Genomic DNA, 23,257 nt, shown 5'->3' with positions numbered 1-23,257 from the left:
GATTCCCAACCACTGTGTCACTAAGGAAGTCCCCCTTTAACTTCTGTTTTAATGTGACTACTAGAAAATTCACTATGTGCCTCAGCTGTGGGTCACATTTTCTATTGCGCAGTGCAGCTGATTAGTCACTGACATCCCGAAGGGAGAGGCTCTCCGGCTGGATGCCACCCTGGGACGCAGCTCTGCCCCCATCAGCCTGCAGCTCATCAGACCTCTAGGTCTGACTCCCAACTTACAGGAAGTACAGGGCCCTGGGGAGCATGATAAATAAGGAAGCTGTGAGAACCCCTACAGAACAGATACCCGGTGTCTTCAACAAATAAATTGCCTAGAAAAAAATTAAGGAGGGGTAGGGGAGAATGTATAGATTTAAAGAGATGTGTGAGAGAGAGAACAACTAATCAGAAGGCCTGGCCCTTATTTGCAAAAGTTGTAAAAAAATATTTATCAGACAACTGGGGAGATTTGAACACTGAGTAATATTTGATGATATTTAGGAATTACTGCTCCTGGGATTTCCCTGGCGGTCCAGCGGTTAAGACTCTGCGCTTCCACTGCAGGGGGCGCAGGTTCGATCCCTGGTTTGGGAACTAAGATCCTGCAAGCTGCGTGGTGCAGGAAAAAAAAAAAAATGGAATTGGCTGCGCTCCTTTTTTTTTTAAGTTGTGATAACAGTGTAAAATAGCATATCATATAATATAAAAAGGAGTCCTTAACTGTTAGAGATTCTAACAGGAATAATTTGGATGAAATGATATGGTATCTGGGAAGTGCCTCAAAATAAGCCAGTGCTGTGAGGTACAGGCAAAGCAAGGCTGGCCTCGTGGTGACTGTTGAAGCTGGATTACGGGCTTCTGTTACACTTTTCTCTATACTTCTTCGTGTGTTTGAGCTTTCCCATAATAAACAGTGTTGTTGTTTTTTTTTTAATCCTTTTAATCCTTTTGTTCTAATGATTATGGAATCAAAAGAAACCCTCTGGTTGGTGCTATGGGGAGGGGGCGGGTTGGGGGCAGGGAGTACAGAGAGGACCTTGCCTTGTCTTGTGACTCCAGGACTCCCTTGTGGGTGCCAGCCCTTCTGTCCTTCCTGCTTCTCTGGGGGTGGCTAGGGAAGTCAGACAGGTGTGGCAGGGAGACTGGCTTTCTTAGAGGATGAGAAGGAATCTATTTCTCTTTCAACTCTCATTTCACTGGGGGCTTCGCGGTTTAGCTGGCCTGTCAGGGGTCTCTCCAAGAATATCACATGCCAACTCAGGGTCCTTAAATAACCCCTGTTTTTTTGTTGTTTTTAATTTTTTGGGTTTGCCACGTGACTTGCGGGATCTTAGTTCCTGACCAGGGATGGAACCTGCACCGCTTGCAGTTGAAGCACGGACTCTTAACCACTGGACCACCAGGGAAGTCCGTGGGGTTTTGGTTTTAGGGGGTCCCTGTCCTTCCTGACTTTGGGTGCAGATATTGAGTCAATGAGTTTCCTGACTTCAGAGTCTGACTTTCATTAGTTGGGTATCAAAATCAATGTTATCATTAACTGATAAACATTTATTGAGCATCTACTCTGTGCCAGAGAGTACAACCAATCAGGGCAGAGTCAAAACAGCCCCTGCCTCAGATAGTTGAGGTACAGTCAGCGGACACACAGCCTGCTGCTGTGGGCCAGGCACCTGGCTCGGTGCCGGGCTGGGGACAGGTAAGCTCTGAGGGAGCGTGCTTCCTGGTCAGGAGTCCCCGGGCTTTAATGACACCCGCCTCCACATGGACACATTCTGAGCTTCTGTCCTGCACATCCCTTCTGTGCTTCTCTTTCAGGATGAGTGTGCAAACCATCCGCAATGTTTTTAGTGTCGAGACTGGCTACCGGCTCTCAGATGATCAAATAGTCAACCATTTCCCGAACCACTATGAACTGACGCGGAAGGATCTGATGGTGAAAAACATCAAGAGATACAGGAAAGAGCTGGAGAAGGAAGGGAGTCCTTTGGCAGAGAAGGACGAAAGTGGGAAATACCTCTACCTGGGTTTGTGTCCTTTCCACCGGCCTCACGTTTTAAATAGATAGTGGAGTATTCTCCAGTGGCACAAGACCGCGAGATGGTGACTGTTGGCTTTGAGGGATGAACGTGTTTGTGGGCACCTCTTTCATTCCAGGCATCTCCAGAATTGGGGGAGGGGGCTCCACTTGGAATCTGAGTTTGTGTGAGTGCCTTGGGAATGTGCACAGGAGGTGGTGGGCGTGGGGGACACTCCCTGAGTTACAGACTGCCAGGAGGGACCATTACTGTGTCCAGCAATGCCTGGGGAGCACAGTGCGTCCCTGCCCCGTCTGGTGAGAAAAGCTGGGCTGTTGGGTAATTTCAGAATCCCTTTAGCACACGTGGGGAAAAGTACATAAGTGACCTCTCTGGGCCTCGTTTCCTAATCTGATAAATGGGAATGATAACAATACCTATCTTACAGTTTACTGTGGGGATTAAATGATACAGATTTGTAAAGTACTTAGCACACAGCTAAAAGAGAAAACTCATTACAGGCAGACCTCAGAGGTACGGTGGGTTCAGTTCCAGACCACCAAAATAAAGCAAATTACCACAATGGGACTTCGCTGGTGGTCCAGTGGTTAGGACTCCACGCTTCCACTGTCAGGGGCCCGGGTTCGATCCCTGGTCAGGGAACTATGATCCTGCAAACTGCATGGTGTGGCCCCAAATAAATAAGTAAACAAATAAAAAGAATGAAGTTTTAAAATAAAATAAAGCGAATACCGCAATAAAAGCAAGCCACATGAAATTTTTTGGTTTCCCACTGCATGTAAAAGTTATCCTTACACTAAACTGTAGTCTGTCAAGTGTACAATAGCATTATGTCTTAAAAAAAAGTCAATGTACATACCTTAATTACTTAATTAATTATATTTTTGGCGACATTGGGTCTTTGTTGCTGCATGTGGGCTTTCTCTAGTTGCGGCGAGCAGGGGCTACTCTTTGTTGCGGTTTTCAGGCCTCTCATTGTGGTGGCTTCTCTTGTTGTGGAGCATGGGCTCTAGGCGCACGGGCTTCAGTAGTTGTGGCACGTGGGCTCAGTAGTTGCGGCTTGCGGGCTCTAGAGCGCAGGCTCAGTAGTTGTGGCGCACGAGCTTAGTTGCTCCACGGCAGGTGAGGTCTTCCTGGACCAGGGATTGAAGCCGTGTCCCCTGCATTGGCAGGCGGCTTCTTAACCACTGCGCCACCAGGGAAGTCCCGACATACCTTAATTTAAAAATACTTTATTGCTTAGAAATGTTAACCATCATCCGAGCCTTCAGTGAGTTGTAATTTTTTTGCAGTAGTAACATCAGAGATCACTGATTTCAGATCACCATAGCAAACATGATAATAATGAAAAAGTTTGAAATACTGTGAGAATTACCAAAACGTGACACAGAAACACAAAGTGAACAAATGCTGTGGAAAAATGGTGCCGATTAACTTGCTCCACGCAGGGTTGCCACAAACCTTCAGTTTGTAAACAATGCATTATCTGTGTAGCAAAATAAAACGAGGTTCGCCTGCGTTGTACCGGGATTGAACTGCAGAAGCCCTTGCCCTGTGAGATGCTGGGTGGGGGCATGAGGGAGCGAAACAGGCCCTGAAGAGGCAGTGGCAGCATCTTTCTGTCCGTGGCCCCCGGCGGGCTGGCTCACCGTTGTCCCCTCTCTGTTACCCTCAGACTTCGTCCCCGTCACCTACATGCTGCCTGCCGACTACAACCTGTTCGTGGAGGAGTTCAGGAAAAGCCCCTCTAGCACCTGGATCATGAAACCTTGTGGCAAAGCCCAGGGAAAGGGCATCTTTCTGATCAACAAGCTCTCGCAAATCAAAAAGTGGTCCCGGGACAGCAAAACGTCTTCGTAAGTGGGGGAGCCCGTTGCGTGTGCTTTGCCACGGGTGGAGGGGGGGCCCTTGCTTGCTTTTCCAGGTGTGCAGCATTTGTTCAGGTATACACGTGGCAGCAGGACAAGGCTCTGTGGCCACTGTAGCGTCACCAGTCGTAGAATCTCACCTGGGGATGGTGGGTAAACTGGCGTAAGGTCACAGGAGCAGGGAGCCTCGCTGGCCGCTCTCTGTCCTGAAAGCTGGGGGGAGACCCGTCCAGTCCTGGTGCTTCTGAGGTGGCGAAGCACATGCTTAACACCTGGGTGCCTGGGCTTGAACCCCTGTCTGACACTCACCACCTGAGTTTTGTTGTATAGACTCTTCGGTTCTTCATCCGGGTAAACTGGGGACACAAGTAGCACCAGCCTCACGGGGCCGAGGTGGGGATGGACCCGAGCGCCAGGCAGTGTGTGCGGTCAGCGTAGAGAAGACCTACGTGACCGTCAGTCAGGTCTCCTCTCTGGGTTGGGTGCCCCTCAGAACGGAGGACACCAGGAGGTTTACTCTAAGGCTCACTCTTTGCCTCTTCGAGGTCCTTAACTGCCGGGAAGTGCCTGGAGGCCACCATTGGTGCCATCCTTTCCGGGTGGGCCGATGGCTCCCCTGAATTCCCAGGAGTGGCAGGGATGCCTCCTTGTGTCCCGCATTTAAGTCTGACTGCATGATGCCAGCACCCGGGGGTTCCTCTGTGGATACCCCCCACCCTCGTTTTCTCCCCGTGAACTGGCCTCTCACTTAATGAGAGGCAGCAAGCTTGTCACCAGCCGACTAAAGACTTCTGGTCTTTTTTTTTTAAATTTATTTTATTGAAGTACAGTTGATTTGCAATGCTGTGTTCATTTCTGCTGTACAGCAAAGTGATTCAGTTATACATATATAGATTCTTTTTTGTATTCTTTTCCATTATGGTTTATCACAGGATATTTGAATATATCTCCCTGTGTTGTACAGGAGGACCTTGTTGTTTATCCATGCTATGTATAACAGTTTGCAACTGTTAACCCCAAACTCCCAATCCATCCCTCCCTGACCCCCTCCCCCTTGGCAACCAGAAGTCTGTTCTCTATGAGACCTCTGGTCTTTGCATCTAACCTCGACTTTGACATGCCCAGGTTCATGACTCAGTCTACCAAGGAAGCCTACGTGATCTCTCTGTACATTAACAACCCATTACTAATCGGCGGCAGGAAGTTTGACCTGCGCTTGTATGTTCTGGTGTCTACGTACCGCCCACTGCGCTGCTACATGTAAGAGCCGGAGTTTTGTTTCCATTTCTTTAGACTGAGTTTTGGGAATTCCCTGGTGGTCCAGTGGTTAGGACTTGGCTTCCACTGCGGGGGGTCCGGGTTCGATTCCTGGTTGGGGAGCTAAGATTCCCACATAATGCGCGCTGTGGCAAAAAAAAAAAGACCGTGCTTTGACACGATACTTCCTACTCCTCGGAGACCTTGCAAGGGTTGGTCGAACTCCTTGTACGCGTAGTGCCTGGCATGTGATCCATGTTGAGTAAGGCAGTAACTTTGACACGAATGTGAATCTTTAAAACAAAAAGCAACTCTTTTACCCTTACAAAGATACTCAGAGAAAGAAGCCAGACACAGAAGGCCACATGTTGTTCAATTCCGTTTATATGACGCACCCAGAAGAGGCAAAACTGTAGAAACAGAAAGTAGATTAGTGTTTGCCCAACACCAGGGTTGGGAAGTGACTACTGATGGTCGCAGAGTTTCTTTCTGGGGTGATGCAGATGTAACATTGATTGTGGTGATGGTTGCACGACTCTGAATACACCAAACACCGTTGAGTTGGACACTTCACGTGGATGAGTCGTATGGCACGTAAATGATATCTTAATAAAGCTATTATGTAAAAAGAACCATAAAAAATAACAAAGCAGCTGTTTAAAAAGTTTAAAACAAAAAGCAGCTCTTTTAAGAGAAAAAAAAGTGTTATATTTTGTTTACGCTTGTCCTCAGAGTATTGAATTGATCTGAATTCCCACTTAGGTATAAACTTGGATTTTGCCGCTTTTGCACAGTAAAATACACCCCGAGTACCAGTGAGCTGGACAACATGTTTGTTCATCTCACCAACGTTGCCATTCAGAAACACGGGGTAAGTGTTTCTTTTCCCTTGAGCTCAAGGAAATGGACTGATTTTATGGGTTTCTTTGTTTTTCTATTTGCAGGAGGGGTTGGGTGGGTACAGGAGTTGAATTTAAGATGCCCTGGCACTGATGAGGATTTTGTGGGTTTCTTCATTTTTCTATTTGCAGGAGAGGGTGGGTTGGTATAAGAGTTGTATTTAAGATGCTCTGGCACTGATTGGGAGGGGGAACCCCAAATATCCAGTGTGCTTGTCCCTCGGGGGGTGGGGCATTTGGAGAAAGTCCCGCATTCAAGTAGTTCTGGGACCTTGGGCAACTTCATTGACTCTTGGAGCCTGGGTCTCTCGAGTTGTAAGAGGAGATAATATTATTACCTTGTGGGGCTTGTGGGAGGATTATATGAGAGAACCTGTGCTTGGTCATTCAGTTAAAGACCAGGTACTGAGCATCTGTCTGGGTTGGTCCCATGATGAGGGCTACAATTATGGGCAAAAACCTCCTTCATCCCTACTCTCATGGAGCCTAGAGCCTGTGGGGGGAAGGCAGTCATCAAATAATCACACTGCAACTGAGATGCGCATTCTGCAGGTAGAGATGCAGGCCTGGAGGAGCTTGGAATGAAGGGGCCTGTAGTCCAGGTGGTCGGAGGCCGCCGCGCACAAGTGGCCTTGAGCAGAGAGCTGAAGTCTGAGCGGGGGTTCCCTGGGTGGAGGAGTGGAAAGAGCATTCTAGCAGAGGGCACAGCACGTGCCAAGGCCCCGTGACAGGAAGGAGCATCGCAGGAGCTGAAAGGAGTTGGGGCAGCTGGAGCCCCCATGCAAGGCGGGTAGAGTGAGAGGGCCCTGTAGAGGCCAGCGGAGGCCGGGACACAGGACGTGGTAGGTTCTGTGCAGGCTTTGGGGCTATAATCCAGTCCTGGCGAACAAGGCCTGAAGGTCTCATTTCTATAGGAAAGACTCTTCTATTTGGGTCTTGCTGGAATGGAAGCCTGAATACCCTAGTCTTTTTATCATTTGAATAGAAAGAGGGTAAATATTGATAGAAAACAAGCTTTTCTGAGTAAACTACTGAAAGGTTTGGTCAGACCAGCTTGGGCCCAATCCCGTGCCCATCACTTAACCTCTGGGTGACTTGGGCAAGTCACCCAGCCTCCCTCTCAAACAGGAGCCCTGGTTTTTACCGTCCTGGTCGTGGCAACTGGCTTCCCTGTGGGGCTGACCCCAGTTCACCTGCCCCTCGGGTTTTCCTGCGAGCAAAGTGAGAGAGCGTTGCCGTTACGGTGCTCACAGCTAGAGGGGAAGGGGTGACTCAGCCAAGGCCTTACTCGTAAGAATTTGGGGAAATGGTCTCTCAGGTGACACAGCACAGAACTTGTCAGCCATTTGGGGACGCCACACCCTTCATAACCAAGTAGCACATTTTGTGAAGTCTGGGCAGGGGTGGGAAATGACAGTGACCGACCTCCAGTCCCCTTGGTGCCCTGAGGACAGGGCATGATGTGCTGGCCTGTTAAGCCGCCTCACCCTGGGGGGGCCAGACTGAAGTTGGGAGGGTCCCATCTGATGAGCCTTCTCAGGACATCAAACACGAGGTCACTATTTCCATCACTAAGGAAAATAAACCATTTTATTTATTTATTTTTTTTTGAATTTTATTATATTTATTTTTTTATACAGCAGGTTATTAGTTATCCATTTTATACATATTAGTGTATATATGTCAATCCCAATCTCCCAATTCATCGCACGAATTGACCTATTTTCTTTTGTCAGTTTTTCACCTATATATGTTGAGGCTTTCTTATTAGGTATATAAAAATACAAAATTGTTATATCTTTCTTTATTATTATGAAGTAACCCTATTTATCTCTAACAATACTTACTACCTTATGGTCTAGTTTCCCTGAAAACAATATAACTATACCGGGTTTCCTTTGCTTAGCATTTGAATGGTATTATATATAGTATTTTTTTTTTAACATCTTTATTGGAGTATAATTGCTTTACAATGGTATGTTAGTTTCAGCTTCACAACAAAATGAATCAGTTATATATATACATATATTCCCATATCTCTTCCCGCTTGCGTCTCCCTCCCTCCCACCCTCCCTATCCCACCCCTCCAGGCGGTCACAAAGCACCGAGCTGATCTCCCTGTGCTATGTGGCTGCTTCCCACTAGCTATCTACCTTACGTTTGGTAGTGTATATATGTCCATGCCTCTTTATCGCTTTGTCACAGCTTACCCTTCCCCCTCCCCATATCCTCAAGTCCATTCTCTAGTAAGTCTGTGTCTTTATTCCTGTTTCACCCCTAGGTTTTTCATGACATTTTTTTTTTCTTAAATTCCATATATATGTGTTAGCATAAAAGACAGAAGGAGAGAGCTGAGGCTGTCTTCAGCCTGGCATCTCTACGTGCACCGGAAGCAGCAGTGCTCTCCACGTTCTTCCTACTTCTAAATGCTTCGCTTTTTAATGTAAGAAACAGGTTACTCCGAGAAACGTCCGTTTCACCCTTGAATGAAAGCTTCAGCATTGCGTAGAGAATAGATGTTATATTGAACACAGAAATGCTGTGGACCGGTGGATCTGCTTGTCCACTGAGGGCCCCTGGGGGCAGAGCACCGCCCTGCACTCTCGGGCAGGATGATGAGACACATCCCTGCCCTCAGGAAGCTCAGAGTCCAGCCAGAGGGGCAGATTGCAAAGGACTGAGTGTCAGGAAAGGTCAGGAGACCTCAGTGCTGCCTTGAGAGTGCGGGAGTGGGGTTTGGGGCCTGCCAGGAGGCTGGCTTAACCACGACTGCTGGCGGGTTTCCCAGGGTGCAGGGTGGGTCCTGAAATGCGCAGTGTTTGCACGTTGATAGGAGAAAAATGTTCTGAGATAACTCTGATAAAATAACTTTCCTACTGCCAAAAAGCAGGCGCTTTTTGTATCATTACTTTGTATCTATGCTTTTTTTTTTTTTTTTTGCGGTACGCGGGCCTCTCACTGCTGTGGCCTCTCCCGTTGCGGAGCACAGGCTCCGGACGCGCAGGCTCAGCGGCCATGGCTCACGGGCCCAGCCGCTCCGCGGCATGTGGGACCTTCCCGGACCGGGGCACGAACCTGTGTCCCCTGCGTTGGCAGGCGGACTCTCAACCACTGCGCCACCAGGGAAGCCCTGTATCTATACTTTTTATATTTATGCACATGTAAGACAGTGTTTTCATAAAGTGTACACTTTATGCCTCTGGAACTTTTTTTTTAAGTAAACAAATTTTTCTTGATAGTAAAAAGAATCTGTATATAGGAAAAGAAAAGGTATTGCTGGACAGTTAGCCTAGTTTTTCCTATAATTTATTTAGGGCTACAGTCCTTTTTTTTTAGGAATACAAACACCAAATAATATATTTGAGAGCCTGTTTGAGGTGAACAAGCTTGGGCACCTCATCTTTTGAGGCATTTTAGTAAGAACTGACATGTAAAAGGAATTTGTCTCTGACCTTGAAAAGATGCTTTTAAAGATATGGATAATTCTTGGCTTTTATGTGTAAACAGAGTCTGCTTTGAGTTTGTTCCTTGTTAGGCTGATTTTGTTTTAGTTCACAGTTACCAACTTTCTACTTAGAAAATGAAATCTCCGTCTCATAACTTTCTAATACACGTCAGTATTTTCTAGCTTTTTGCCTCCAAAGGGGCAGTGTGTGGAGAATTAATGTTCAGAGTCAGAGAAGTAGAAAGAGCACTGAACTGGCATTGGAAACCCTGGGCTAAGGTCCCAGCTCTGTCACAGCCAGGATGAAAGCTTGGGCAAGTAACGGGGCCTCTCTGAGCCCGAGTCTCTCAGACAGCTGGGATCCTGTGAGGGAGGTTCACGTGTGGGTCTCTTAAACCATCGTGCCCGGGGCACGGTGTGTCCCAGGTTGGCTTCTCCAGGAAACAGAGGCAGAGATGAGCGTGCAGGAGGTTTACTGGGGCACGATGTCATGGGCAACGCCAGGAGTTGGGGGGAGCCGGATCGGGCAGAGGGGGGTCAAGTGGGGACACAGCTGCAGCAGGGGCCCCAGCCAACCTCAGCGCGCTCTGCAGCTGGGTGCCCCTGAAGAGTTGTCCCAGACGGAGACAGGGGCCAATACCCAGGCACCAACCCCTCACTGTCTGTGGGCTGCCCGAGGAGGGGTTGGACTAGGCAGGTCCTCTTAACCAAGGGCAGCTCCCTGAAAGGGTCTCTGCTGCAAGGAGGAGCGCCTTGATCTTGAAGGGGTGTCTGGGTGGCACTCCCTCCACAGCACGCACTGCGAGGGATAAAGCATTGATTATGAGAATACTGCAGAGTTGATTAGTTGGCCCTCCATATCCCAGGGCTCCACATCTGTGGGTTCAAGCAGTCGTGGGTTGAAAATATTCGAAAAGGGACTTTCCTGGCAGTCCAGTGGTTAAGACTCTGCGCTTCCTCCGCAGGGGGCGTGGGTTCCATCCCTGGTTGGGGAAGTAAGATCCTGCCAGCTGCGAGAAGCAACCAAACAAAGAGAATTCAGAAAAAAGAAAAATTCCAGAAATTTCCAAAACAGCAAAACTTGAATTTGCTGCTCAGTGGCAACTATTTTTGTAGCATTTATGTTGTGTTTACAATTTACATAGCATTTACATCACATTAGCTATTATAAGGAATCTAGAGATGATTTAAAGTACACAGGAGATGGGGAGGATGTGTGTAGGTTACAGGCAAATACAATGTCATTTTATATAAGGGACTTAGGCGTCCAAGGATTTTGGCATCCAAGGGGGGGTCCTGGAACCACTCCCCTGTGGATACCGAGGGACAACTGTATTTTAAAAAATCGCATGTGTAGGAGGCCCAGATCCTCAAGGGGCAGGGCGCATCCGCTTTGTTCCCGGGTGCTCGCCCGCCCCCCTCCCCCGCACACCAAGGGGCACCAGGAAATGCACAAGGGTGAGAGCAAGCGCTGGGCTCCTCTGGGAGCATTGCCTGGGGCCCCATCCCCTTTTCTGTGGCCAGGAGGATTACAACCACATCCACGGGGGCAAGTGGACGGTGCACAACCTGCGACTCTACCTGGAGAGCACCCGAGGCAAGGAGGTGACCAGCAGGCTGTTCGACGAGATCCACTGGATCATCGTGCAGTCCCTGAAGGCTGTGGCGGTGAGTCCCAGGGGTGTTGGGGGGCGGGGCGGGGCGCCCTGGGAGCAGAGGGAGCGAAGGAGACCACGCAGGCCTAGCAAGAGTTTGGGATTTGGGGGTGCAGGTGGCTCTTTTGTTAAAAATAGCTGTTTTTATGGTCTCACCTCCTACACGTCTGCCAGGGGCCAGGGTGGTCTCGGGAAGGGAGAGGGGCTGGCTCCTGGCTGGCGTTGCTGCAGCCATGGCCCTGGAACCTCTACAGAAGGGCAGGGACCTCGTGACGTCATCGTCGGCTCTTCTGTGCCCACTGAGTCAAGAATGAGTGTTTTGTCATGAGCTGATGCTTTGGAGATGGACTTTTCAGCAGCCTCCCGATTTTTAGGCTTCCTGCTTTGCTATTTCATAGACATTTAGGGCTGGAGAGAGCCTCCCTTTTTTTTTACTCAAGTCTCATATCTGTTGTCTGGTTTGAAGGTTTTGTGTTTCGTTTCACCGTTCTAAAGCAGGTGTGCATCTATTTTCAAAGGGAAAGCAAAGGATAAACCCTGGAGCACCAGCACGCAGGCCGCTATTTCTGGTGCAGGTAGCGGTGGGCAGACTGCAGTAATGCCCACACACCGGCGTTGAGGGGCTGTGAAAAGAGCTGCGCTTGCTGGAGTCAGAAACGCGGGGAGATTGCTGTTCTGGAGAAAGTGTGATGTGGGTTTGGCAGCGAGGTGGACGTGTGTGAAAAAATTTATGTGAAACCTTCTCAGTGGAAGATTAAGGCCCTCTCTCCCCACTTTTCCTTTTCCCCCTTTGGCCGCGCTGTGCGGCTTGGCGGGATCTTACTTCCCCGACCAGGGATTGAACCTGGGCCACGGCAGTTCCTAACCACTGGACCGCTGGGGAATTTGCTCTCCCATTTTTATCTTTGAAACTGCCAACTTATACTAATTCCCCTGTACGTGAAAAGCTTTGTTGAAACAACTGTGTAAAGAAAATTATGGACAGGAAAGGTGACCCTTCAGTGGACACCTTGGCTTTGCTGTGCCTTGAATCGAGCTCTTCCTGTGTCACCAAGCGCTGATGAGCCCTGCCTGTGCCTTCAGTCTGCATCTCGGGCCCCCAGGGAGGACTCGGCGGGGAAGAGCCCAGGGTCTAGTTAGTCTAGTTAGCGGTTGGAGAGAGGTGTCTCAGGGGTCACGGTGCGGATGTGTGGGGGGGCCTGGGCTCAGACTTCAAGCCGAGGCCACCATGTGCCTCCTGGCGACGTGGCACAAGTGCCTGCCCTCCGTGGGCCTCGGGGGTGTCCTCTGTGAAATTGGGATCACGACCCTGGTGTCTCAGGCTGGTTGTGTGAACGCGCTCCGCGGAGGCTAACTTACGGGCTGGGAAGGTAAATGGCAGCGGCTGTAACACAGGCGATGTGGGAGCCTTAGTGCCTGGTTAAACCAGTGCCTCCGCTCCCGTCCTGGCCTGATGGGCAGAACTCTGAGAAAGAGTTCTCACACAGGCCTGTGTCCTGGCCCCGGCTCCACAGCCCGTCTCGAGGCTGGATCCGCCAGGCGCCTCTGAGCGTCTTCTCCTGGCCTCAGCCTCCTGAGCTGAGAAGCTGCTGGATTTCTAAGGCTCTGAGGCTTTGGGGAGCAGGGATTTATTTTTTCAGTTTTTATTAATTTAGCAAATATTTGGTCACCTTGTTTTTACCAGGTTGTTGCCTTCGGGGAATCTAGGGGAGAGGCAGGCAGGGAAACAGGAGGCTGCGGTAACTCGTGAGGAGGGCCTGGTGCAGGGTGTGGACCACGTGGGGGCCCACGGAGAGGCCGAGAGGCAGAGCTCGGGAGCAGAATGCTCAGAGGGCCAGAGACAGGGGGGCTGGGGGATGACAGAGGGTGAGTGACTGTCCTCTGTTCCCTCTGTGCTGCAGAGGCTTTGGGGGACAGTGGTGTGTACGCTGGCCGGGTTAGGACACCAGGCTTTCAGTGGAAATGCAACAATTCCGCTAAATTTCCACGAGATGAAACAGCCCCCCAGCCTGGTTTTCCTCCAGTGAGTGGGGCTGCACTGGGCTCTCTCCCCCTTAGACGTTTCCTGTTCTAAATCCAGTGTTTTAGGGAGAGTCCAGGCATCCACTAACGTATGAATAGGCCTCACCATCCTCACAGTCGCGTCTGTGTGCTCCCCTCGCTGTGGGGTGCATGAGAGTCCCCGGGGAGCACGTGGCACTGCTGCTGGCTGGGCCTCTCCTGGAGGGTTTAATCCAGGCAGCTTGGGCAGCCTGGAAATCTGTATTGTAAACAAGCCGCTGGTGGCTTTTTTATGCACTTGGAGAACAGTTTTTGAAATGGAATTAAAAACTGAGAAGAAGGGACTTCCCTGGTGGCACAGTGGTTAAGAATCCGCCTGCCAATGCAGGGGACACGGGTTCGAGCCCTGGTCCAGGAAGATCCCACATACCACGGAGCAACTAAGCCCGTGCGCCACAACTACTGAGCCCACGTGCTGCAACTACTGAAGCCTGTGTGCCTAGAGCCCACGCTCCGCAGCAAGAGAAGCCATCGCAGTGAGAAGCCCGTGCACTGCAACGAAGACCCCAAAATAAATAAATTAATTAAAGAAAAAAAACCTAAGAAAATCCAAAATTTTTTTTTTTTTTTTTTTTTTTTTTTGCGGCACGTGGACCTCTCACTGCCGTGGCCTCTCCCGCTGCAGAGCACAGGCTCCAGACGCGCAGGCCCAGCGGCCATGGCCCACGGGCCCAGCCACCCCGTGGCACGTGGGATCCCCCCGGACCGGGGCACCAACCCGCGCCCCCTGCACCGGCAGGCGGACCCCCAACCACTGCGCCACCAGGGAAGCCCAATCGAAAAATTTTAAGTAAGTGGATTTGACTTTTGACTTTTGTCACAGAGAACAGAGGTTCGTACGCTGCATCTCGAGGGGTCTGTGAAGGGACTGACAGCCTGGTGGGCTGTGTGTGTGTGTGTGTGTGTGTGTGTGTGTGTGTGTGTGTGTAAGACGCACAGGCCTGAACTTTGGGTGCCTGCGCTTGGAGCTGGACTTCTGCCCACTCTGAAGAAAGTCTTGTGCCGACGGAGACTTTCATTGCTGGTCGTCAGGCCTCTGATGAATGAGACGTGGAGACGATGATTGCTTCACGAACCCCCTTTCCATCCCTGACCTTGCGGGAGGAACATGGAGAGGAAGGGGGGAGGGGAAAGGGCGGAGATGGGGATCCGCTGGTCACAGGAGTGAGCCGCTGGCGTCACCACCGTGAGTAGGGTCCTGCCACTTTAACATCCCGCATCTCCATGATGTGGGTCTCGGCTGGGCCCCCCAGTTCTGGCTCTGTAACCCACTGGTCCTCTCCCTGCAGCCGGTGATGAACAACGACAAACACTGCTTTGAGTGCTACGGCTATGACATCATCATCGACGACAAGCTGAAGCCCTGGCTGATCGAGGTACCCACGCGCTGCATGCCCGCGTGCCTGGTCGCCCCACACCCTCCCGGTGCCTCTGCCTCAGGCTCCACGGCCCCAGCCAGATGTTTCCCAGGCCACGGTGGGCGCGGTAGGATGGGGGGGCAGATGTCCAGGTCTGACGGTTTGCTGATGGTTGGGGAATACACACTCCCGGTCTGTCACCTCCGGCGAGCCCAGCCCACAGAGCCCGAGCCATCCTCCCCCTTCCGAATGGGTGCTTCCGGGTGAGCCCAGGTCCTGGGGCCTGGCCCTGTCAGACACTGTTCCCATTCAGGAAAGGAGCTCACAGACCCGGAAGCCCTTGGGAGGCCGTAGCGTTCTGTCTGGAAATAAGGAACGCTATCCTCTTGGGAGGAAGGCGCAGTTTGGAAGTGGACTCATATGCCCGTTTCAAGGCGTAGACAGGATGTAGTGGTGGCTGTTCTAGAAAGGGCAAGGTTCATACACCCTTTTCCTGATGACAGTGGCAGCGGGCGCTGGCACACCCGTCTGAGGCCCTGACACGGAGCCCACCTTGCCGGGTGGTCCTGCTTTGCTCTGCTGCCAGGAAGAGGGGCTCAGGCCTCTGAGGGGCGCAGGGCTGGACGGGCAGAAAGGGTGCAGGCTTCCACTCTGGTGACTCATCTCCCCGCTAGTGCCCCTGAGTGCCGTGTCCTCTCACCACACCCATGTGGACGGGACGGCTCAGGCCCTTTAGCTCAGTCCTGTTTGCAGGCGAAGCTGAGTCACAAGAGCAAGTGAGTGGTCCCCTGTAGGGAAGTCAGTGGGGGCCCTGCAGGGAGCTGCCAGGAGAACAGGTTACGGGAGGGCGAGCTGTGTGTGTGTGTGTGTGTGTGTGTGTGTGTGTAGATAAATGTGCCTATAGATAGACAGGTAGGTCAGTCCTTAGATATAACACATTTATGCTTTTTTCCCCTCCATCTTAAACAGAGTAAATAACTTGAATGGAACTCAAGCTTTCCTTGATGAACTAGGATCTTAATTGCGAACATTACTTCTAAAATAATAACAGGTCTTAACTGTAGCATATTTGTAATAAGAATTACAGTATTATACGATCAACCACAGTGGTAATTTCAGGGGCAACCGAGGTCCACCCTGCTGGCGGCACAAAGACACAGTCTGACTACTGGGCGGGGAAGCCTGAACAACTTGCCCATTTGCTGTCTCTTCTCTCTCACGGCCTGAGAAAACAGCCCACCAAAGTCATTACAACTGTGCCTAAAATAAGGGTAAATAGGTACTGACTGAGGGCCCGTGGGACTCTCGGCGGAGTAAATGGCCATGTTTTAACACGTGGATTTTGTGACTTGGCTGACCTCCTCAGAGGCCTGGTCAGAATGTTGCTTTGTTGGTGAGCTAGTACTTACTCTCTCAGCAGAAAGGGTCCTTTTCCTTTTACTCGACCCACGATGCTGCCTGGTCAGGGTCATTGGGTTACTGATTCCAGCAAAGCTCTGGGCAGCTTTTGGTGCTGAGGACAGAGCTCATCACACAGGTAGACGCTGAAATTACATTTGTGATGGACGTTGACCTACGACTTTTGTTTGCGTGGTGACGGATTTGTAGCTTCTGTTCCTAATCCTGTCCTTAAATACCGTTTGTATTTCACCTAACAGCTAATGAAATAGATCACAAAATGGTCCCTGAAGGTGTTAGGTATGAACAGTGTGAATCACAACCTTGTCTGCGTCGCGCCCTCGCTCCAGGCGAGTAAGTGGTCCAGCCAAAGGCTGTGTTCTCTTTCCTGTCCAGCCAAAGGCTGTGTTCTCTTTCCTCTCGTAGGTGAACGCGTCCCCATCCCTCACCTCCAGCACGGCCAACGACCGAATCCTTAAGTATAACCTGATTAATGACACCCTCAACATCGCCGTCCCTAACGGCGAAATTCCAGACTGTAAATGGAACAAGTCACCCCCAAAGGAAGTCCTTGGCAATTATGAAATTCTGTAAGTTTGTGTGTCTGTGCAGCTGGCCTCGTGTGTGTCAGATTGGGGGGTACCAGGGCCCACCTGGGATCTTCTAGGTATATGTGGACTCACCTTATCGGGTAGAGTATTTTGGTTTTTGGTGTCATGGGATAGATCTTGTAGCAGACAAGCGTTTTCGTGCTGAACCAGGCCTCGGTCTGGTCTTGTGCCTGAGAAACATTAATGAAGCATTTGCCACGTTTGCTGCTGGGGCAGCGGGAGCTGGTCACCGGCCGTGGAGCAGAGGCTGGCCACGCCCTGGGCCACGCCCTGGCCCACCCCGAGAGCTGTGTGGCACTGAGGAACTAATCGATCTCTTTGAGTCTCCGTGTGTACATCTTCTTAAATGAGGATGATACAATCTGTCTTATGGTGGTAAGAGGAAAAGAAGCGTAGCATTTGAGGGCTTGACACACATTTCATTTCTCCAGCAACTTTGTGAGGTGAGGTTGTCAATGGCTCCATCTTACACGTGTGGAAGCAAAGGCTCAGAGGGGTTACGTGGCACGTTGGTAGTGACATAAAGTGGGGGAAAGTGAGAACCCATCAGGAGGGCAGTGGTCGAGCAAGTCCAATTCGTTCTCACCATAGAAGAGTGAGTGGACGTTAAGAGGACTGACCTGGGGCTGTGCCGGGGGCCCGGGAGGAAAGCAAGTGCAGGAAAGGGTGCCTGATGTGATCCACGTGAAACGGGCAGTGGTCCCGTGCCTCCTCCCTCGGTGTGATGGGCATTTCCACGTGTGGTGGCTGCTCTGAGAGTGGACGGGCCCGGAGGCGTGGAGGGACATGCATTAGGGTGTCAGCATGGACACCACTGCTGCAGGGGTGTGGGCCGGGGAAGGGGAGCCAGGAAGAGAGGGGAACAGCACCCAACCCGTAGGACTGAATATGTTAGGATCACATTACATGATCCTGTAAAAGTAAACATGTGCGTTTAACTTAACATTTTTAAAAAATGGAGAAGTGGTGAGTGAGCTTTACACAGCGCACAGATCCCAGGCTCTTGGCTGGTAGCACTGCTGCCATGTGGACATAAGTGTGCAGCGTGGGAAGGGTGGTCGGGAACCGAAAGGGCGACCAGTTGGCCGGTCGGTTGTGTCCTCCAGCGCTTCTGCTGCGCAGGTGAGGTAGAGAGTAGGCAGAGGGTGGAAGTGCCTGGGGTGGGGTGCTCGCCAGGTGCGGGAGAAGGGCAAGGAAGCATGAGGGTGTGAGCAGATGAGGACAGTGCGGGGGTGGGTAGGGATCATGGGGTCAGGGCTGTAGGACAGTGAACTGGGAAGAGAAGGGGCAGAGGTCAGAGTGAGGCTGGCGGCCGAGGTTTTGCAGGGGCTGCGGTCACCAAACATGGCAAGGTCGGGTGCCCTGGGAACGGGGCTGAGCTGGGGTGGAGGACAAGGTCATCGGAGAGGGCAGTAGGTCAGGGAGTCGGGGTCCCATCTGTTTGGTCACTGCGGTCACCAGCAACAGTGAGCTGAGAGCCTGAATCTTAAGGAATTAGGGGCAGTGACACGGAGGATTAGAGGTGACCAACAAGGCCGGGTGAGCGTGGTGAATTCTGCCGACCTGGGAAGGAGGTTTGCGGTGGGAGGGTCTCCTCCAGAGTGGGAGGGAAAACAGGCCCACTCCAGGGGCTGCAGGGGAAGCCAGGTTGCCGAGCAGGAAGGTGAAGGGGACCTTCCAGGATAAGGTGGAGGATGGGAGGTGCTGTGTCCATTGCTGACGATGGACAGAACTCTCAGTGCGCAGAGGGAGGGAGAGTTTGCTGGTGGGGCCAGGATGGGGCCCGTCCAGAGCCTCGGAGGTTAGCATTGTGGGCGGTGCAGGGTGACACGCGGGTGACGGACATCAGACTGTGATGGAGGGCCTCGTGGGCCCAGTCCTGAGACAGATGGGGGGCTGTGTGGGGAAGGAGTCTGGCCAGGGTCTGGTGGGTCCACCTTGGTCCAGCTGAGGGTGGTGGGGAGGCGGGCTATGAGGGCCCTGTGGGACGCTCTGCCCCCATCAACCCATTGCCTCCTTGAGGGAGTGGGCAGACGCTCCATTTCCAGTTGAAGACGTAGTGGTCCAAAGCCTCAGTGCTTTTACTTGGAGAGACAAAAAGGTGGGCCCCCCTCAATCCGTTCAGCCACCCTCTCCCCAGATGAGGTGATAAGGAAAGCCCCAGCGCGGGGCGACAGTTCTGAATCCTTCCGTTCGGGATCTGTTCCCAGTGCTTCAGACGACCTGTCAGAGTCCCGGGTGGGCTTACAGCCCTGGGGCCGCGTGGGGTGGGCCCTGACGTCACAGGCACCGCCCTGTCCTCCTGCCGTGCCAGCCTCTCTGCATTCCGCTGCGTGCTCCCAAGTGCCCTTCAGAGCATCCCAGCCAGGGTGCCGGCACCCCGGGTGTGGCACCCAGAAACAGGCGCTCTTGCCGCTGCCCCAGCTCGCCGTCCTGGCCTTGGGGCCGCAGGGCCTGGCACCTTGCATCTGCTCCCTCCAGGGCCCCGTTCTACTTTTACAGCCTTTCAAAAAAGAAATGCTCTGAACCCTGACAGTGAGTGGATTCTGCCTGTCAGAAGGCCAGGGGAGCAGCCCACCAGCACAGGAGGGGCCTGAGAAGAGCCATCCGGTCTCTGACTCTGCTCCACACCCGCTCTGTCCGTGGGCACACCATCCCTGGGAGTCCCGGTTGCCAGCTGCTTGCCAAACGCTCATTTCAGTTCATTTTGTTGTTAAGCTGCACAAATACCCAGTGAAACTGGGAGCCCACCTGTGGGTCTCCCCTCTGTTTATTCAGCAGATTCTTATTGCACACCACCCCACGAGTGAGATGCTGGGAACGACCGTGAAGCAGACGGGGGGGGGGTGGGGTGGGGAGGGGTCACTCAGCCCTTTGGTCGGTACTGCAGACGCGCACAGGCAATAGAGTGATGACATATGAACGGGAGTCCCTGGGGGAGGGGAGGGGCCAGGGTGGCTTCCAGGAGAGCCCCCCACGGGCAGAACCGCCAGTGTCCCTGGGGAGTCCTCTGTCCAGCTTCGTCTCTCTGTAGGGAGACGGGGAGGAGAGGGGGGCCCATGTGTTGTGGTCTGACATCTACGTCTGGCAGAGGGAAACCCCGTTGTACCTGCCGCGTAGACAACACTCGGCGACTGGCCTTCCTCTTCCCTCCCCTCCCCTTTCAGCCCCGTTTGCCACCAGAAGCCCAATGCAGAAATGTGTTCTTCAACCTCAGAGCCTCTAACCCACACTCAACCCACGGATTCTGGCTCTGGGAATGAGCTTATAACGGAAGCACACGCTCTCCCAGAAGTCAGCAAGATGTAGCTAACGCAACATAACTGAGCATCTTAGCACCGTCTACGTTTGATGTGAACGTCTTCACACGTGTCACAGAGGCTCCTCGGTCAGGGTGTGGTCAGCAGTGATACCTACGCACACACTTCAACAGTGGCAGGAACTTCACGCTCTGAGCTACAGGGTAAAAAGTTCCGAATTAGGAATCCGGACTCCTGGATTTTATTTAATCCTGCCTCTGCCGTGTACCAGCTGTGTGACTTGAGCACAGAGTCAACCCCTCTGAGCCCCACGTTCCTCAAACAGGAAGTGGGAATCATAATGCCTCCTGGTCTGAGTCAGGAGGGTGCTGTGAAGCTACGGCGGGGGTGGGTAGGAGACCCTGTTTGCTGGAGCCTGCCTGGTGCCAGGGCCCACAACAGGTCCTGCGGGTTTCACCACCCTCATGGGACCCCCAAAAGAGGGGCCCCACCCCGGCAAGAAAGGATCACCCAGATGCCAAAACGGTCAGGGACGCTGAGGTTCTAGGCCAGTTCTTTCTGATGCAAAAGAGTCCAGGCTGTACTCTCTGTCCAGGCCGTGCTTGAGCGCCGCGCCAGCCTGACGCAGGAACGTTGGTGGGGGGGAGGGGTGGGGGGTCACAGCTGGTGGAGGCGGCACTGGCCTTGCCTGTGAGCCAGCTGCAGGGCCTCTCCCTGTCCTGGCCTCCTCCTGGGCAGGCCACCCACACCCTGTGCCCTGTCTGAAACGGGGTTAGTCATCCTCGCCCCACAGATGCTGAGTGAGATGCTGCGTGTAAAGTATTTCCAGACCTCACTTCTCTCCCTCGCTACCCTGAGGTCTCATTCCTTTCCTTGGGGTCATTGCCAAGTTCAGTCTGGTGGCCTGTATAAAATGTCAGCTGCAGGGGTGGGGACCGCCCACAGTAACAGTTTGAGGCAGTTGTACTTGTGTTCCATGGCCTGGGGCAGTGGTTGGTGGGCTGGAGGCGTGTGGGACGGGGCCAGGCTGCTTCTCCGGGTGACAGGCCTTTGCCGCACCGCAGCCATGGCGACACTGCCGCTGAGCCCTGGAGATGCTTCTCTGTTTCTAGGTACGACGAGGAGCTGGCACAGGGCGACGGGGCTGACCGAGAGCTGAGGAGTCGGCCAGGCCAGTCGCTGGGGCCCAGAGGGGGCCGATCGAGAGACTCCGGGAGGACCGTCCTCACAACCTGGAAGTGACCACCAGTGAGAGCAAAACTCCAGCCTGCACCCACCCTTGCTGAAGACCTATTTTGGAAACTTCCTTTTTCTAGAGCTTTTTTCCTTTCCTAAACCCTGTAAATAAATAAAGGCATTTCTTTGGAAGGTTAAGGAGCCCATTATTGGGGAAAAGTCCCTGTTTCTCCTTTACGCTCACACGACACTCTGACAACAGATGTATGGAGATTTTCCCACACCAAGCAGTTCTGCTGCGGCGCTGGGTGTCCTGCCGTGTAACTCAGTTCTGACGCTGTCTGCCTGGAGTTGGAGTCAGATCCCACAGGTAAGGCCTCAGTCTCACAAGACTGCCCCCACCGTCTCAACTTCAGACGCCGACCGCAAGCCCACGTTGTTAACTGTGCTTCTGACCAACTGGCTGTAAGTTGGAGGTTCCCACAACCCTATCCTTGGGTTCAATTAATTTGCTAGCGGGGCTCTCGGAATTCAGGAAGACAGTTTGCTTACTAGGTTACTGGTTTACATAAAGGGTGCAACTCGGGAAAAGCCAGATGGGAGAGATGCACAGGGCGAGGTGTGGCTGAAGGGGCACGGAGCTTCCATGTCCTCTCTGGGGACACCACCCTGGACGCTCTTCAGATTCCATAGTCCGGGAATATTTATGGAGGCCTCGTTACACAGACATGATTGATTAAATCATTGGCCATTGGCGACTGACTCAACCTCCGGCCCCTCTCCCTTCCTGGAGGCTGAGGTGTGGGGCTGAAAGTCCCACCCCTCCAATCACGTGGTTGGTTCCCCAGGCAGCCAGCTCACATCCGAGGCCACCCAGGAGCCCCAGCCCCCAGTCAGTAGCGCAAACTCTGGCTTGCTTGAAAGGGACTTGTTAGGAACAACAAAAGATACCCATTTCACCTTTATGCTCTGTAGCAATTTCAGGAACTGGGAACAAAACTAAATATAACAAAGATGTCCCTGTAGCTCTTAGAAAGGAAATTACAAGGGTTTTAGGAGCTGTGTGCCAGGAAAGGGGTTGGAGACCAAATATATATTTCTTGTAAATCACAATTTCACAGTCTATTTCATAAGGGCTGTAAGAACTGATTCACAAATGTATGAAACGAGCACTTTCCACAGAGAGTAACAGCTTCAGCGTGTGATTTAGTTTATTATAAGGTATTCACGTTTTTAAAATTTGGCACTAAATTAAAAACAAACCCCAAACCTGAATATCTTACAAAATCATGCCGCCGTGAGAAAGCAAAACATTTAATCTGACAGCTGCTTTCATTCCTTTTAGCTTGACTGCGATTTGGAGGAAAACAGGCGACTAGAAATATTCCTCAGCATTTATCGTTACAAAGTCCTTTGTCTTGATGCTCTCAGACAACTCACCTGGGTTTTGTAGGTGAGTCTGTCTGTCCGATGAGCCCAGGCAATTCCCAGCATGTGGCTCATATGACATCAGCATCTGGGTTTGCCACAGACGCAGAGGTAAGCGCTGTTCGCAGCCGTCGGCGGCGGGATAAGCTCTTGATGTGATGTGTTTACCCACAAGCCACCCTGGTCGCCACTGACCTACAGAAAAATATGGGGAGGCAGCCCGTGTCCCTCTGTAGAGCGACTGATGCGGCCGAGTAACCCATGGGGGTGTTCCTCTTAGTAAGAACCTTTTACTGTCACAGGTGACATTTTTCACGGATGCTTCATTCACTGTCCTGAGTTTCTTTTTCAACTCCCCACCTCTTTTTGGTTACAACGTTAGGAATAGGATTTTGTTGTTAACATAATTACGCCAAGGACATAGAAGATAGAGGTCTTTCCTGTACCCATGTGCGAACACCTGTCGCGCTTACATGTCGCGTGTGTATACACGTGCTCACGTATATTTAATGATGCTTCACGGCCATTTAGGGGAAAAGGCCCTTTTAAATGGATCTGGTACAGTACAAAGTGAACGAAATGTAATACAAATGGCATTTAGCCAGAGTCCAAAGAAATTGCAACTTGGAGGGATCTGTCTGCTGTGTTCACGCTAAGCCTGAAACAGCCTCAGCTCCTGGATCGAGGCGTTTCGTGTGTTCCTTAATATTTAGGCCCGCTGTGGATGGCAGGTGTGGCTTCGAGCCTCTGAATCAGACCTGGGCTTGAGGCCTGGCTCTGCTATTTATTAGTTTGTCCCAAGGCTGACA

General features: G+C 51.9%; 1 protein-coding gene across 19 annotated transcripts in view; it reads left to right on the top strand.

Annotated features, from left to right (window-relative positions):
* Window positions 1-21,218, top strand: part of TTLL1 (TTL family tubulin polyglutamylase complex subunit L1) — a 37,567-nt gene extending 16,349 nt beyond the window's left edge. For 17 of the 19 annotated variants that reach the window (XR_010932690.1, XR_010932684.1, XR_010932679.1 and 14 more), the window contains 9 exons: window positions 1,812-2,020; window positions 3,708-3,888; window positions 5,026-5,160; window positions 5,920-6,028; window positions 11,026-11,169; window positions 14,507-14,593; window positions 16,400-16,563; window positions 19,752-20,047; window positions 20,957-21,218. Coding sequence is in view for 1 of the 19 variants with exons in the window: in XM_067698318.1 (XP_067554419.1) it covers window positions 1,812-2,020; window positions 3,708-3,888; window positions 5,026-5,160; window positions 5,920-6,028; window positions 11,026-11,169; window positions 14,507-14,593; window positions 16,400-16,563; window positions 20,957-21,086 (1,159 nt within the window). In the remaining 18 variants the exon portion in view is untranslated. Of the gene's footprint in view, window positions 1-1,330; window positions 1,404-1,811; window positions 2,021-3,707; window positions 3,889-5,025; window positions 5,161-5,919; window positions 6,029-11,025; window positions 11,170-14,506; window positions 14,594-16,399; window positions 16,564-19,751; window positions 20,048-20,956 lie in introns of all 19 variants that reach the window. The other 2 variants (XR_010932689.1, XM_067698318.1) reach the window with 2 other exon arrangements.
* The last annotated feature ends 2,039 nt before the right edge of the window (window positions 21,219-23,257 follow it).

Source organism: Pseudorca crassidens, chromosome 11, assembly GCF_039906515.1.
Source record: "Pseudorca crassidens isolate mPseCra1 chromosome 11, mPseCra1.hap1, whole genome shotgun sequence".
Taxonomy (NCBI): Eukaryota; Metazoa; Chordata; class Mammalia; order Artiodactyla; family Delphinidae; genus Pseudorca; species Pseudorca crassidens.
Note: the sequence above shows the minus strand (reverse complement) of the source record. Positions and strands in the feature narration are given on the sequence as shown.